This window comes from Tupaia chinensis, unplaced genomic scaffold (assembly GCF_000334495.1).
Source record: "Tupaia chinensis unplaced genomic scaffold, TupChi_1.0 Scaffold000093_1, whole genome shotgun sequence".
In the NCBI taxonomy this organism is placed as follows: domain Eukaryota; kingdom Metazoa; phylum Chordata; class Mammalia; order Scandentia; family Tupaiidae; genus Tupaia; species Tupaia belangeri.
In genome coordinates this window covers 4,099,190-4,116,781 of record NW_006159555.1, presented here as the reverse complement: position 1 = coordinate 4,116,781, position 17,592 = coordinate 4,099,190, and the positions used below count along the sequence as shown (strand labels likewise).

General features: G+C 41.0%; 1 protein-coding gene across 1 annotated transcript in view; it reads left to right on the top strand.

The window, feature by feature from the left end:
* Positions 1-6: 6 nt before the first annotated feature.
* Positions 7-17,592, top strand: part of PLAA (phospholipase A2 activating protein) — a 35,814-nt gene continuing 18,228 nt past the window's right edge. Inside the window, exons 1-6 of the mRNA XM_006143074.2 lie at positions 7-247; positions 6,290-6,483; positions 11,947-12,047; positions 12,135-12,255; positions 13,436-13,603; positions 14,252-14,387. Coding sequence (XP_006143136.1) covers positions 99-247; positions 6,290-6,483; positions 11,947-12,047; positions 12,135-12,255; positions 13,436-13,603; positions 14,252-14,387 — 869 coding nt within the window. The 5' untranslated portion in view covers positions 7-98. The remainder of the gene's footprint in view (positions 248-6,289; positions 6,484-11,946; positions 12,048-12,134; positions 12,256-13,435; positions 13,604-14,251; positions 14,388-17,592) is intronic.

The window sequence follows — 17,592 nt, the reverse complement described above, 5'->3', positions numbered from 1 at the left end:
CTGAGGGCTTTTCGCCACCGCGGCCGGGCGCTAGTCTGCCTTCCCCGCGGACTGTTCTCGCGCGGTTTCCGCGTCTCGGACGCCGACAGACACTAGCCATGGAGAGCGGCGCCGCCAGGTACCGGCTGAGCTGCTCGCTCCCGGGCCACGAGCTGGACGTTCGAGGTCTGGCGTGTTGCCTCTATCCGCCGGGGGCCTTTGTGTCGGTATCCCGAGACCGCACCACCCGCCTCTGGGCCCCTGATAGGTAAGTGTTTGGAGCGGCTGCCTCCTGCTGAGTAGCAAGCTTCCTGGCGTGTGGGAACAGAGTGGCTTTTCCAAGTCTACCGGGGCTCTCCCTGCCGGCCTCCCTGCACCGTGCTAGTTTCGTTTTGGTGTATTGGCACTCTCGGAACGCAGTGTAAGAAACCAGCGGCATTTCAGTGGAAAGCACACTGGCATGGGGGACTCTAGACCTGCCTTTGACCGCTAACTAATGATGACTTTGGACGAGCCACTTAGCAATTGAGGTTTCAGTTTTTGGACGATGATCTCCCAAATTTCTTTTAGACTTGGAAAGTTGCAGGGGAACCATCTTAAATGAGGTAATGTGAGAGCATCAGACACATCCTCTTTTTTCCCCCAGAGGTTGCTCTGTAGTCTTCCATCTAATTTATTGAAGATCAGTTAAGATCTCAAAAATTGCAAAGTTTCTAGAAAGTTCCACTCTTCGTTATCCAAGCTAGAGTTTTAATCGAGGGTCTTTGATGGTCTTGGGAGGAAGGTGAGAAACCCTTCGAATATTTTGGGGATGTCTGTTTTATTGCCATCAGAACATCAGAGTACTTCTCTAACAGGAAAAAAAGATTAGCAGCCAGAAAGTTACGCCCCAAATCAGATCAAGTTCAAAGGGTCAACCCTGATGTGGCAAGTTCCTTGTGTTTATATAGCTTATGATCTGCTAGGAGAAATAGGTCAAAAAAGAAGCAAATAACGAATTAGAAATTGGCGTATGTATTGTGAAGTCAAAGAATTTGGTAGAGACAGATTTGAAAAGGGAAGCCTTGATAAAGAAGTTTTCATTTTGTTTTGTTTTAAGCTGCCATCTAAATCATGAGATAGCTCTTTGGAGGGGGGATTGAATTGGACAGCGCACTAGTCTGCAGGAAGAGCAAATAAAGTAGACCTTGGATTGAGAAAGTCTCTGTGTGGCAGGAGGGAATAAACTGTGAGGCAGGGGCAGGTGTTAGAGACAGGCAGGAGCCAGGAAATGAAGTGTCTAGGTGGATGCTTTCAGATACCTTCAAGCAAGGAGCTTCATAATCTGATTTACCTATCAAAAAGTTTGTTAGCTGCTGATGGAGAATGGATTGCAAAGGGCTAAGTGTGGAAGTAGATCTGTCTGGAGTAGTAGTGCTACTACGGTCTGTTTTGCTTTAGTGCAGCTAAAGTGTAAGTGTAGACAAGACTAGAGCGAGACAATATAGAACAAACTTCTGTATTGGATTGGCTGAGATGGCCTCTAGGTAACACCATCACATAACTTTCTATGTATTTAAGTACAATTTTTTTTTTATTATTTTTTTCTTTTAGAGATTTTTGCTTTAGGGCACGTGCTCCACAGAGAGAGACAAGAGAGAAAAAGCAAGAACTCCTCCCCACTCCTGAGGGATGGCCATACCCGCAGTCCCTTCTCTTCTATTTTCCTCTTGGGATTTTGGGCACACGCCCTGATGTGAGTTTCATGCCACGGGGTTCAGGACCCAAACCATAGTCAACTCTGTGGGAGTCCAGCACCTTAACCACCTGCAGGCCTCTTGAGTACAATTATTGATTAAGCTTGTACCATTAAAATTGAATCTAGGCCCAGCCTCTGGGGTGCAAAGATCATGAAAATGTCCTGAAAATGCTTGAAACCATATAACCATGTGCGGATTTGGATACCCTGGTTGGCCTAAAAACTTGCCAGGTGCCTAGGATCCTAAGGGGCTGGAGGGCTCGGGCGTGAGAGCATGATGAGAGACTTGTTGACATACAAATGCACTATTGCTAAAAAAACAAAGTCTAATAGATGCATCTGCCCAGTAGGCTATAACTATTGCGGTAAGGCGTATTTTAAAAGATGCGTATCTTGGGGCTGGGAGGTGGCGTGGTGGTTAAGGACGCTTGACTTCCACATGGCCAACCATGGTTCAAGACTCAGACTTGGCGGCTTGCTTACTTTCTCTTTTTCACTCTCTGTCCCTCTCTGGTCAAATTAAAAATAAATAAATAAAGTTAAATAAAATCATTCTTTTTTTTTTTAAAGATGCATATCTTAATAGTTGATTCCTGCCATTAAACTTTTATTTATTTATTTATTTTCCACATTATAGGGTATGTGTGCTCACCAGAGAGAGTTTTTTTTTGAAAGAGAGAAGTAGAGAAAGAAAGAGAGATGGAAAGTGAGGAATTCCTCCCCACCGATAATGTCCATGCCACAGTCCCTTCCACTCCTCTCAGGATTTGGGGTGTTCATACACACACACACCTGGTGTGATTTTTAAACTGCCAGGTCTGGGACTTGAACTGTATAGTCAGCCATGTGTGATCCAGCACCTAAATCTCCGTGCCACTTGCTGATCCAAGGTTTTACATGTTTTATAGAACTGTGCTAGGTTGATTAGAGTTTACATCACTAAAGTGGTTATTTTGGCTAGTAATTTGAGGAACTTTGGACTAAACCAATTCCGTTTGAAAACTGGTTCTTTTAATTTATTTCATGTTTTCTAAATTCATTCCCATATATATTTATCTAACATTGATCAAGAGCTTGCATTTTGTCAGACTTAGTGCTAAGTAGTGGGTGAGTGGTGATAAAATCATTTAACTTCTCTAGCTGGCCTTGTAGTGCAGCAGTTAGGCACTATGGACGGAGCAGGATCCCATGCGGTTGACCATGGCCCTGGTCCTGGTATCTTGCAAAACATGTTGGGCATGTGTACACAGAGCCCGATCAGAAGGAGGAATGGAGAAAAGGGACTGTAACCAGGCCCTGATAAGGAGGTGCTTTCTCTCTGTCCGGTGTCTTCATGATCCTCTGGCATTTAAAACAATTAAAAATAAAATTGGTTAATTAAATTTTTTAGAGAGATTTTTGCTATAGGGCAAGTGTGCTCGCCAGAGAGATGGAGACAGAAAGACGGGGTAGGGCCATACTGCAGTCCCTTCTCCATTCTCCTGTTGGGATTTTGGTCATGCACACACATACACACGCCTGGCGTGAGTTTTAAGCCACCGAGTCAGGGACTCAGACCGCAGTCAGCTACATGGGAGTCTGTGCCACCTGTTGGTCCCAAAATTGGTTAATTTTTTAAAAAAAAATTATTTACATCTTGTTTTTAACTGCTTAGAGTGCCTTATAGTTAACTAGGTAATCGACCTCATGCATCCTGACTAGTGTGTCTCAACCATATCTTTTTTTTTTTTTTTTTTTTTTTTTTGCAGGGGGTGATTTTTGCTTTAGGGCAGGTGCGCTTGCCAGCTTGCCAGAGAGGGAGAGACAAAAAGCAAAAAAATCACACACACACACACACACACACACCCCAAGGGAGATAGCCACACCACAATCTCTTCTTCTCCGTTCTCCTCTTAGGATTTTGTGCATGCATGCACAAGCACCTGTTGTGAGTTAAAGCTGTTGGGTCCAGGACTCTTAATGTGGTCAACTACATGGGAGTCCAACAATGTAACTATTACATCATCTGCTGGTTCCAAAAAAAAAGAGTTCTTTAGGACCAGACAGTGGATCAGTGATAACACAGCTGGATCCATGGGAAAGTCCTGTGTTTGTAGTAACCTGTGACTTCAGTGTGCACACAGGCATGCATATGCTGCATGCATTCCAGCAGTCTGAGCTGCCTGAGACTGGAGGTGGAATGGGGTATTGGTACTCCGTTTGGAGTGCCTATATCTCGGTGTTTCTCTCACTGTCTCTCTGGTGGAAGAAATAAATAAATGCATGAAAATGTTAAAAACTACTGTCAAAACTGACATACTGGCAATTTTAGTTTCATGATAATAGTGTGTGGTTGATTCAGTTCTGGGTCAGGTTAGTAAGTGTAGGGATAGACTCAGGATGATGGGGAGTTTAGTTCTAGGGAGGCCATTCTTTCTAGGATGAGCTAACCCAGAAACCTAGCTTGCACAACAGTCCATTGAAAACCCAGAAGGTCCAAGGCCGTTCAGAATGGAGATACATTATTTTTTTTGGTAATACATTAAACAGCCTGTCAACATGCCATTGTTTCAGGCTGCTTCAGGCTACTCTGTAAGCTGGCTTCAAACTAAACTGGATTTTCCTTATTGAGCACCATTGATTCAGTTCTGGGTCAGGTTAGTAAGTGTAGGGATGAGTCTTCAGGATGATGGGGAGTTTAGTTCTAGGGAGGCCATTCTTTCTAGGATGAGCTAACCCAGAAACCTAGCTTGCACAACAGTCCATTGAAAACCCAGAAGGTCCAAGGCCGTTCAGAATGGAGATACATTATTTTTTTTTGGTAATACATTAAACAGCCTGTCAACATGCCATTGTTTCAGGCTGCTTCAGGCTACTCTGTAAGCTGGCTTCAAACTAAACTGGATTTTCCTTATTGAGCACCAACTTCTGGGTTGGGAGAGATGAGGTAAGGCTTTGACAGCTTTGCCTTTTTATTGTTTTGTCTTTTGAAATCTACTGGTACTTGAAGACACATTTCAGATTTCAGATCACACTGAGTCTTTTCTGACCATAGCAAGACTAAAGAGACTTCTCCCTCAAGTAAACACTCAGCACTTTTGGTCCTTCGTCACATAGTTCTCTGTTGGGTTTTTAAGAAATTGAGTCAAGTCCCTTCCCACCACACGCCCATTTCCCTTTCACAGAGACAAAATTTTATTTGTATCTGCTTATTTTTGTATTTCACTTCTGTGCTTTAATATATTGCAGTTCTTAAACTGAATGTTTTTAAAATTATAGGCATTATATATTCCTACTGTTCAACATTAAGAATTTAGCTTTCTATGTGTTTTCCTACCACCTCCATCATATATGCATCCTTTCTCTGCTCTGATTCTTTTAATTTAGTTTAGCATAATGTAGATACCATCTGTATTTTGTGACTATAAATTCTGTCTACACTTGAGTTGCACAATAAATGGTGATCATTTTTCATCAACAATTTTTTTTTTTTTGTTATAGGGCACATGGACTCACTGGAGAGCAATTGGGGTGTATAAGGGGGAGGCTGGTGAGAAAGCTCCTCTCAGGGGGATGGCCATGCCACAAACCCTCTTGATTCTTTTCTTGGGTTTTCGGACATGCATGCATATGTGCCTGGCATGTTTATCAAGCCACTAGGTATAGGACTTAGACTCACACCATGCAGTCATCCATGTGGGATCGAGCCACCTCATATGACATTTTTGTGTCACTTCAATATATTGGCCCACTTCATTCTGGTCTCCAAAGGTTTTTTTTTTTTTTTTTTTTCTCCCCAGATTTTTTATGCCATAGAACAATGTTATGCTTGCCAGAGAGAGAGAGAAAGGGAGAGGAAATGTGAGGAATCACCTACTCTAGGGATGACCATGCCACAGTTCCTTCTCCATTCTCCTCTTGAGATTTTGGGCACCTGCACATGTCCAGCGTGTCTTTCGGGCTGCCAGGTCTGGGACTTGATCTGCAGAATCAGCCATGTGAGATCTAGCACCTTAACCATCACACCACCAGCTAGCCTGATCTCCAAAGTTTTTGGTGAGAAATCTGCTAACTATCTTATTGAGGACTCTTGTGTGAGGAGTGGATTCTTTCTCAGTGCTTTCAGCATTCTTTCTTTTTATATTCCCAAATTTGATCACAAAGTGTCTTAATGTGCTTATCTTAGTCTATCTTCATTCATGCATGCCATTCATTAAATTTATATATATATATATTTTTTTTTAATTTGCTATAGGGCACTATGGCGAAAGAGAAAGAAAACACCCTCCCATGAGGGATGACCACACCACAGTCCCTTTTCCTCCATTCTCATCTCATGATTTTGGGCAAGCTTGTACCCAGTGTTTTTTTTAAGCTGCCAGGTCTGGGACTTGAACTGTGCAGTTGGCCATGTGGGATCTGTCCGCCTTAACCTCCATGCCACCAACCACCTCTTAAAACAATATATTTTAAAAACAGCTCATACTTTAAAGTTTGGCCTAGATATTAAATGAAATGAGTACCTCAACAGTTTATATATTTTGCTAAGTCAGGGGACAAGTGTTTTATTTACTAATGATCTTATCTTTCTAGTCCTAACAGAGGCTTTACAGAAATGCACTGTATGAGTGGCCACTCCAATTTTGTATCTTGTGTATGCATCATACCTGCAAGTGACATGTATCCTCATGGACTAATTGCTACCGGAGGAAATGACCACAATATTTGTATCTTCTCACTGGACAGCCCCATGCCACTTTATATTCTAAAAGGTCACAAAAATACTGGTGAGTATAAGGTTGGTATTTTTCTTTTTAGAGAAGTTTCATCCCTTTGAAAGTAAAATTCACATACCCATTTGATCTAGTTTCTATTGTTGCATTCTATGGCTATGGCTCAGTAGTGCAAATCTTTTTGGATCTTTTTAGTTTTGTAAATTCTCTCGTTATAAATTTGTCATTGTTAACAGTAAAGGTTGACATGCTTTTATAGGTAAGAAGCAGAATGTTCAATTACATAAAGAAGAGGCTGTTGGAACCAGTTACTCTAATAATTCCAGAGCCCTAAACTCATTCCTTCTAGGTCCTCACTTTGGCAGATATACATAAACGTAAGAGCTAGAAGATAAAAAATACTAGTTATCTTTTAAAAATGAATTTATTGCACAAAATAATTAAAAATCAAAATCAAGAACAGCCTCTTCTCTTTTTTTTTCCTTTTTTGTGAGCTTTTTGGTATAGGACGCATGTGCTCACTAGAATGGCAGAAAGAGAGACTGACAGATGGAAAGCAAGAAATCACCCCCCAGGAGGATGGCCACACCACAATCCCTTCTCCTTCATTCTCCTCTTGGGATCTTGGGCACGCACGCACACGCGCCCGGTGCGAATTTAAGCCACCGAGTCGGGGACTCGAACTGTGATCAGCGACATAGGAGTTCCGCGGTCGACTACGTGGGAATCCAGCGACATAGCCATTACGCTAACTGCTGGTTCCATTTTGTCCCTCTTCAACTCCATTATTTTAAAGAAAATTGTTGCCATCATGTGTAAATACTTCAGTATGTAGCTCTAAAGTTGGAGTTGGCAAACTTTTTCCATAAAGGATCAAATAGTAAATATTTTAGGCTTTTGATGCCATCTAGTTGCTACATAGCTACTCACCTGTCATTGTTAATACAAAAGCAGCCATAGATAATAAAAGAAATGAATGAATGTGGGTGCTGAAATTTGGATCCCATATAATTTTTACATATCAAGCATTCTTTTAATTCTTTATGCTTTTCAGTTTTGTGATAGGGTGTGTGTGCTTGCCAAAGAGGGAGAGAAGTGAGAAATTTATCCTTCAAGGCGAGGCCATGTCCCAGTCCCTTCTCCCCTTCTCCCATTTCCTCAGGATTTTGGGCATGCATGCATATGTGCCCACGTGATTGTTAAGCCAGTCTGGGTCTCAAGGCTAGTGGGGTCCAATACCTTAACCTCCACGCCATCCTCTGGACCTTGATTGTTTATTCTTAGCCACTTAAAAATGTAAAAAAACATTCTTAGTTTGTGGAGTATACAAAAATAGGTGGCCTCCAGACATTAGTTTGCTGCTTTTTTCTTTAATTTTATTTCCTGCCCCAAGGACTCTCCTTTTTCTAAAAAGAAAAAATAACCTCAGTAATGAACCAGAGAGCCAGCACCCTCAACAGGGTTTGATGTTATGGTCTCCCCTCAGTATCAGCCAGACCAGGGTCATGGGCATGTCCATGCCTGGTGTTTTTTGTTTGTTAGTTGGTTGGTTTTTGGAGAGGTTTTTGCTATAGGGCGTGTCTGCTCGCCAGAAAGACAGAGACAGAGACAGAAAACGAGAAATCACTCCTTCAGGGGGATTGGCCATGCCTCAATCCCTTCTCCTTCATTCTCCTCTTGGGATCCTGGGCACTCATGCACACGTGCCCAGCATGAGTTTAAGCCACCGGGTCTGGGACTTGAACCATGGTCGACTACATGGGAGTCCAGCGACAAAGCCATTACGCCAGCTGCTGGTCCCCATGCCTGGTATTTTAGGAAGGTCTCTGGACATGAATGTAGAACCTTTCCACATAGGTCAGCCTCAAAGATTGTCATGTTTTCCCACTATGTCAACTGTCCAGCCCCTCAAATTTCTCACTATCAACTATCTAGTGAGTATTCAGAGTTACCTAGTTGTCTCATAAATAATTTTTTACAGTATGCTTGAATTGTGACCCAAAAAAATTCTGTCTGTCAAGTTTTTGTTTCTGTCTTTCCCCTTGCTGTTTGAAACCAGATTATTATACCTGTAAATTTTTCCACAATCTGAATTGTCCTGATTAAATTGTCCTTTTTGTTCCAGTAACATGTTCTTCAGGCCCCTGTATTTCTTATAAGCTGTTAGTTAGATTTAGAAGCTTTAGCAGATGCAGAGTGAAGGTTTTTTTTTTTTTTTAATTTTTTTCTTTTTTTAATTTTATCCCTTCCTTGACCCAGAGAGACCCAGCCAGAGACAGGCAACACCCTTAACAGGCTCCTATTTTCTTTTTTAAAACATTGCCGGAGGGTGTGCATACTTGCCACAGAGAGAGAGAAAACACCTTCAGTGGTCATGCTGCAATCTTTTCCCTCCATTCCTTCTTCCTGTCAAGATTTTGGGCATGCACACACATGGACCCAGTGAGTTTCTCAAGTTGTTGGGGCTTGGATTTAAACCTTGGTAGGCCATATGAGAATCGGCTCCCTTAACTGCTTGAGCTATGGAGCCATCTCACCCCCCAAAAGGGTCTTAACAATGCATTACATCCCTGTTTACCACTATCAAAATTAGATATTTAGGTTTTCCTGTTCCTAAAGAATTAAAAATGAGAGCCAGCGCATGGTGGTTAAAGTAGCTGGATCCCACATGGCCAGCTGCACAGATTGAGTCTCAAACTTGCTGGCTTGAGAAACATACTGGGCGTGTGTATGTTTGTGCCCAAAATCCTGAAGGCAGAAAAGGAGAAGAGATTGCAATGTGATCATCCTCCACAGGGATGCTTGCTTTCTTTTCCTCTCTGTCTCTGGTGATCACATGTACCCCTGGCAAATAAAACCCAGCAAAACAAAATCTAAAACTTAATTTTGTAATTTCATTTTAAGCTGTAATTATTCATTAGTTAATAAATGATAAAAATCTCTAGAGGTATTACTGTCTTATAAATGAGAGTAGCTAAAAGAAGAAAGTTGAAGACTGGCTTTGTGCCACAGTAGTAATGCCCTACTGAAGAGAAGCTGGATTCCACATGGCAACAGCAGTTTGAATCTCCAGCTTGGTCGACCATGCATGTGCACAAGTGCCCCGGATTTGATGGACTGGAGGACGGGAGGAAGGGTGTCATGGTGTGCTAGATCCTGTAGGGTTTCTTTCCCTTTCTCTTTCTTTCTCATGTACATGTTCTACCATGAATTTTTAAAATATTTTAATAAAAGAAGAAATTTTTGTTGTTGTTGTTGGAGAGGTTTTTTTTGTTGTTGTTATAGGGCGCGTACGCTCGCCAGACAGGCAGACAAACAGAAAGCAAGAAATCACCCCCCCGGGGGGGATGGCCACGCCACAGTCCCTTCTCCTCCATTCTCCTCTCGGGATCTTGGGCACGCACGCACGCATGCGCGGCGTGAGTTTTAAGTCCAGCAGACTCCCACGTAGTCTACTGTGGTTTGCGTCCCGGACCCAATAGTTTTGAAATTATATTCTTACCAAAGTAAAAACTTATTTTTCCTAAAACAAATGACTTTTTTCCCCCTCGTTTTCATAGTTTCCTGGGTAACTGTTTGTAATTTTCTACATATATTGCAGTAAGTCTATGAATGCCTATCTTTCCAAATATTTGAATATATAGTATGAGTTAGGATAGACTAGCTTACGGTATAGTCACAGTCAATTCCCAGATCTCATTGTAACCCAGAAATATTTCTATTACCCTACAAAATCCACAGGGGTTAGTAAAGAGACTCTGCTCATAAGAGTTCCTCGAGGCCCATTCACTTCTCTACATGTGCTTCAGGAGTTGTAGCAGTGAAATGTTAATAGCGCACTGGAACGAGCCGCAGATGGCATGGTGGTTAAGGGCACTGGACTCCCACATGGCCGACCACTGTTCAAGTCTCGGACCTGGTGACTTGTTTCTCACCTCCATCCCCTCTGTCCCTCTCTGGTCAAATAGAAAGAAAGAAAGGAAAGGAAAGGAAGAGGGAGAGAGGGAAGGAGGGAAAAAAGAAAGCTAGATAAAATAATTTTTTTAAAAAAGCGCACTGGACCTATAAAGCACTTGCCTCAAAGTATCAATTACCATTTTGCCTATGTGTAATTTCCTTTTCTAAACCATCTTCCTTTGTATTGGAAAACAGGTACCATATTCAGCTTGCTCTCTCCTGCAGGCAGAATATATGCACTTCTCTTCCAATTTCAAATAATCCAAAAATACTGTCGAATTATTGGGTTGTCTGAAAAGTCGTGATGCATTTTTGCATAGAAAAACTACATCATGACTTTTCTGACAACCCAATATAACTTCAAGCCCAAAGTTCCTAGTCTCTGGTGCTTGGGTGTTTTTATGTCAGGTCCAGATAGAATTCCTCCTTTTTAAAATTGTATTTAAATTTATTTATTTATTTCAGTTTTTCCAGAGAGAGACAGAGTGATGGGGTGGGGAGTGAGAAAGCAAGTCTCCAGATACGGGATTCGAACTCTCGTCAGCCATGTGGAGTCCGTTGCCCTTAACCACCACGCCAACTGCCGACCCTTGTAATTCTTAAGTTCAGAGATTTTTGGGCTGAAAACACAGGTTATCTGTCTCCTTTACACAGTACTTTGAAATGGAATAGGATAATGAAAGCAAATACTCCTATTCAGAAAAGGAACTGTTCAAGGCAGCAGTTTCTTACCTATAGACATTGTGAAGTTCAAATGAGTGACTATCTTAAGGACTGTAATCTGAGAGTAGAAATTTTGTGATCAGTTCCTTCAGGTCTCTGGAAGAGGATTCCCAATTCATTGTTTCTCAGGGCTATGGTATGATTCTATGGGTTTCTCTTTTTCTAAGATAATTGTTCATATTTATATGTTCAAGGCAGCAGTTTCTTACCTATAGACATTGTGAAGTTCAAATGAGTGACTATCTTAAGGACTGTAATCTGAGAGTAGAAATTTTGTGATCAGTTCCTTCAGGTCTCTGGAAGAGGATTCCCAATTCATTGTTTCTCAGGGCTATGGTATGATTCTATGGGTTTCTCTTTTTCTAAGATAATTGTTCATATTTATAATTTCTCGCCTATGAAATTTTGCATAAAGATAATAAGACCTTTAATTAACTATTTCTTTACTGTTGAACTTTGCGCTTTGTTCTGGTTTTCTTGTTATGCTAATGAAAGAAATTCTAAATATCTACAGAAACAACTTTCCAAAATTGTATATAATATGTTCATATTTCCTATTATAGCTTCTTAGAACTAGAAGGGGTTACGTAATCCACTTGGTCTTCTACCTCATTTTATAGCCTGGGGATCTGGGGTTAAGTGATATCACTGTGGTCACACAGCTTGTAAGTGGCGCAGCTTGGCCATGCACCCATGCAGTTTAGCACTGCATTGATGCTTTTGACCATTGTGCTGATTCTGCATCTCCGTTAAATTAACTTTTAATTGGAAGCTTAATAATTTGCAAGAACATTTCTTCTCTATAAAAATGTGCTAATTAATGACTTTTTTCCTTAGTTTGTAGTCTCTCGTCTGGAAAATTTGGGACTTTACTTAGTGGCTCCTGGGACACCACTGCTAAAGTCTGGCTGAATGACAAGTGCATGATGACCCTACAGGTACAAAAGTTATGTGTCAATATTGTAGATAATCATAAAATATGACTATTCTGTGGCAACTTAAATGGTTACTCATTTTATTCACAGGGCCATACAGCTGCAGTGTGGGCAGTAAAGATCTTACCTGAACAGGGCTTAATGTTGACTGGATCGGCAGACAAGACTATTAAACTGTGGAAGGCTGGAAGATGTGAGAGGACTTTCTCAGGTAAAATCAGGGTAGACAACTTTTATGATATCATAGCTTCTTCTTAGCTCAGATTTTTAAAATTTTTTTCTCAGAAGTAGAACGAGCCAGTGGCATGGTGGTTAAGGTGGCTCAATCCCATGTGACCAAATTGCAGTTTGAGTCTTTGATACATTTGCTTAAAAAACATGCTGGGTGTATATTCATGCATACCCAAATTCCAAGAGGAGAATAAAGAAAGGATTGTAGTGTGGTCATCCCCTCAAGGGGGTGATTTCTTACTTTTTTTCTCTTAATTGTCTCTCGCTATCTCTGGTGAGCATATGCACCCTGTAGCCACCGCCCACCCCCTCCCCCCCAAAAAAGATGAATAGTTGAAGTCAAAATGTATTTTGTGAGCCCAGTTTCTGTGGTGTAGTTGGTAGTGTACCACAATGGGGAACTAGAAGCTACATGCTAACTGTTATTTGAGTTCCCAGTTGGTTTGGCCTGAAGCCACGTGACACACACACCCATGTGTTGTGTGGGATTGTGATGGGCTAGAGGACTAGAGGAAGGTGACGGCGGTATACCAGGCACTGTGGAGGGTGCTTTTCTGTCTATCTCTGATCCATGCACATATGCTCCATCTTAAAAAAATATACTGTTTTTCGAGGGTTATGGAGAATAATAATAATAATAAACAATAGAAGGTATGATGAACATAAAATAACTTCCTAAGACAGACAGGTGCTAAAAATGTTGTTAAAACTGAATTACAAATTTTAGTTACCAGACTTTTCCACAGAAAAAATGCAATTTCTCTAACTTGAAAAATCAGTTTGGGACCAGCATATGGCATAATGGTTATGTTGCTGGACTCCCACGTAGTCGACCGTGGTTCAAGGCCCAGACCGGGTGGCTTAAAACTCATGCCGGCCTCATGTGCAAGTGTACCCAAAATCCCAAGAGGAGAATGGAGAAGGGATTGTGATGTGGCCATACTCTGGGGGATGATTTCTCGCTTTTTGTTTCTCTGTCTCTTTTTGTCTCCCTGGCAGGCACGCATGCCCTATAGCAAAACCTCTCTAAAAAGAAAAGAAAAAAGAGAAAATCAGCTTTTACTACCTGCTGATACTTTTTATAATGTTAATAGAGTATATAGAGCCTTCACCCAAGTGATACATTTTACTGATTAATGTGATTCTTTTTTTTAATACAGGGCATGAAGACTGTGTAAGAGGTTTGGCAATTTTGAATGAAACAGAATTTCTTTCTTGTGCAAATGATGCTAGTATTAGAAGGTGGCAAATCACTGGCGAGTGTCTTGAAGTCTATTATGGACATACAAATTATATTTATAGCATATCTGTCTTTCCAAATTGTAAAGGTAAGGTTCTCTTATCCTAGGTATTTCAAATTTTGTCTTAAGCATTATTCTGTTACATTCTTGAGATGGGGAAGAGGACTGATTACTTAAGTCAATTTAGTATCTGTGACCTGAATGATTTCATAATTTTATTTCCTAAAATATCTTTTTTCCTAATGGAGAATATTACATATCCATCTTTATATTATGTTAGATTTGATGGTGGTTTTGTAAAAAGTTCTTAGGTATTGGAACCAACAGTTGACATAATGGCTATGTCACTAGATTCCCTTGTAGTCAACCACGGTTCTAGACCTGGACCCAGTGGCTTAAACTCAAGTTTGGTGCATGTGCATGCGTGCCCAAGATGCTGAGAGGAGGAGAAGGGATTGCAGAATGGCCATTCCCCCCTGCGGGGGGCAGGGGGGATTTCTCGCTTTCTATCTCTCTCTGTCTTTCTGACAAGCACACATACCTATAGCAAAAACCTCTTCAAAAAAAAAAAGTTCTTAAGTATCTGATAGAATACTTTGTATAATTTATTGGTGCTGAGGCATGGATAAGATGTAAAATAAATTTAAAAATTTGATTTTTGAAGTTATAAGTGGTATATAAATTTACTTATTTTTCTTTATTGAAAATAATTTTTCCTATGTTCATTAATTTTAGATTTTGTGACAACAGCAGAAGACAGATCTCTGAGAATCTGGAAGCATGGAGATTGTGCTCAAACAATTCGACTTCCAGCTCAGTCTATATGGTGCTGCTGTGTGTTAGACAATGGTGACATTGTGGTTGGTGCGAGGTATTTATATTCTAAATAGTCTATGTCTAGGTCTTTGGTAGGCAATAATGTGTACAGAGATAAGCCATACGTATTTTAGGTCAACAGGGGAGACTATATGCACATTTTGGTAACTGAGCAAAACAGTTGTAGATACAACACATTTTACACAAGTGATACATGATGTATTACACTAGCATGGTACCTCAAGTCGTACGTCAAAATGAATGCTGAAGAAGTTAGAAAAGATATAGATTGGTGTGAGAACACTTTTTGGAGAAGAAGAAATTTGAATTAGAGTTTTCAAAGCAATGAACTGGTCAGCTCCCCAGTTCAAGTCCTGAGCCCAGCAGTTTGAGAATCACACAGGGCACATGTACCTGCATGCCCAAATCTCAAGTGAAGAGTGAAGGAGAGGAATTGTATTGTGGCCCTGCTCCCGGGACAGTGATTTTCTCATTTTCCCTCTTTCTCTCTCTGGAGAATGCACACACCCTATAGCAAAAACTAAAACAGAAAAGAAAAAAACAAGGAGAAAGTGAGAATTTTTGTCAAAAACAAATTTCCTTCATGAGAATGAATGTGGCATGTATAGGGGATGAAGGGAAATGCTGGAGGATTAATGCTGAAGATTAGGGGAAAATAGACACAGTGGAAAATCTGGAATGCAGAGCATGTTTTTAGCTTTGGTGATTAGAATTAAGGGAGAGTAGCTCAATAATGTTAAAGTAGAACTCGTGAATTATAACATACATAGATAAAACTAGTGTTAACAATGGACAGGAAAGCACACTAGAAAGTAATTTCAGTAGTGGGGTTATGAAGTTATAAAACTGGCCACCACATACTAATGGGTAAGAGAAATAAGATTATTGAAAGGAAAATTATCAGACGGTGAAAGGGAAGGCAAAAGCTTTTTCTTTTTTTTTTTTTTTGAGAGGTTGTTGCTATAGGGCGCATGCACTCACCAGAAATACAGAGAGACAGAGAGACAGAAAGCGAGAAATCACCCCCCAGGGGGGATGGTCACACCACAGTCCCTGCTCCTCCATTCTCCTCTCAGGATCTTGGGCATGCACGCACACGTGCCCGGCATGAGTTTTAAGGCACCGGGTCCGGGACACGAACCGCGGTCGTGGTAGTCCAGCGACATAGCCATTACGCTAACTGCTGTTTCCCGGGAAGGCAAAAGCTTTAAACTTTTGATGATTGGAAGTCCCCACTAATAAAATATGGAGAAGTAGGGAAATTGGTTTGAGAACTGATGTTTTTCTTTAGACCCTAAGGTCTTCATGTGGTGAGCTACTGTCATGCTCGTGGATCATGGGCAGAGCTTAGAGTAAGAACTGAGACGAAAAGAAAGGTTTGCATAGAACTGCCAGATGCAAACTAAACACCTCCTTCTGTGGGAAGAAAGACAGTGAATAGAATACTAAGAAATCAATCTGTGATAATCTGTAGGTATAGAAAGAGAAACTATCAGATTAAACAAAACAAATCCAGTTGCTGAACTTCAGGGAGATAGAAGGGTTTGTGGAGGAAGGTTGTCATCAATATCAAAAATACTTGAGGGGTGAAGAAGTTGAAAGCTAGAAAAACATTTGTATTTGGCTTGCCAGATGTTATTAATGGCTCTCTTGACATCACATTTTGGTGGAAAATGCTAGGGGAAAAAAGTAAGTAAGAGGAGATACTTATTTGAGGTGATAGATGAAAGAAAGGGTTATAGACCATCCTGGCATTGAGGTCAAGAATAAAAAAGTAACAGTTGTAAGCGATACAAGGTCTAGTAAAATAGAGGTATTTTATTTATTTTGGCTAGGGCACAGGTTGATTTGTTGGCCTAGTTTTTCTTCCGTAAGTATATTTTAAATTGAGGGAAAAAAAACCAGTGGAAAGAATGAAATTGTTATTAGTGGAAGGTTAAGTGAAGAATAGTCTGTGAAATCAGATAGGATTAATATAGTTAAAAAGTAGCTAACCTTGGGACCAGCAGATGGCGTAATGGTTACATTGCTGGACTCCCATGTAGGATGGTTCAAGTCTCAGACTAGCAGCTTAAAACTCACACTGGGCGCGTTTGTGTGTATGGCCAAAATTCCGAGAGAATGGAGGAAGAGAGATTATAACATGGCCAGCCCCTCTGGAGGGGTGGTTGATTTCTCGCTTTCTGTCTCTCTCTGTTTCCCTGGCGAGTGGACATGCTCTATAGCAAAAATCTCTTATCTTAAAAAAAAAAAAAAAAAAAAAAAAGGTAGCTAAACTTGGCCCTCTTATCTCAACATTTAGAACTGAGAAATCATGGCAATGAAGTAGTAATGTTTCCAATAATACTAATTGAATACTGGTATCTCCCTTCAAACACAATGCCTTTTATTGTTTTTGTTTTTCATTGACTGAGGTTACATTGCTAGCTATTGGCATAGTAAAGAAAGATTGTTTCTTTATCAAGTATCTGTTGTTTTATAAGCCTTATGTTGGGTCTTGAGCCATTTTTGTATATTTATATTTGCCAGATGGCTTGTGTTCTCACCAGACTGAGCATGAGAGAGAGAGCTCTCTGGTGGAACATAATTATTCCAGAGTCCTTGTTCCTCCAATTCTTTTTCCTCCTTTTTGTTAGAATTTTGGGCACACACATACATGTGCCCAGTGTGTTTTCAAGCATTTGAACTACAGTCAACCATGTGGGATCCTGCTCCCAATGCTTTAACTCCTATGCTATAGGACTAACCCTCTGGAGTAGTTTATAAAGTAAACCAGCCCACTACTCTTCTCTGTACCACAATACCTGTGTAGTTCTGACCTTAAAGGTATATGTATTGGGGGACCAGCAGTTAACGTAATGGCTATGTCGCTGGACTCCCACGTAGTCGACCACAGTTCACGTCCCGGACCCGGTGGCTTAAAAACTCACGCTGGGCGTGTGTGTGTGCGTGCCCAAGATCCCGAGAAGAGAACGGAGAAGGGATTGCGGCGTGACCATCCCCCCTGTGGGGTGATTTCTCGCTTTCTGTCTCTCTATCTCTCTCTGTCTGTCTGGCAAGCGCACGCGCCCTATAGCCAAAACCTCTCAAAAAAAAAAAAAAGTATATGTACTGGGACTATCACGTGGCATAATGGTTATGTTACTGGACTCCCATGTACTTGACCATGATTCAAGTCCTGGACCCAGTGGCTTAAAACTCAGGCTGGGGCGGGACCAGCAGTTAGCATAATGACTATG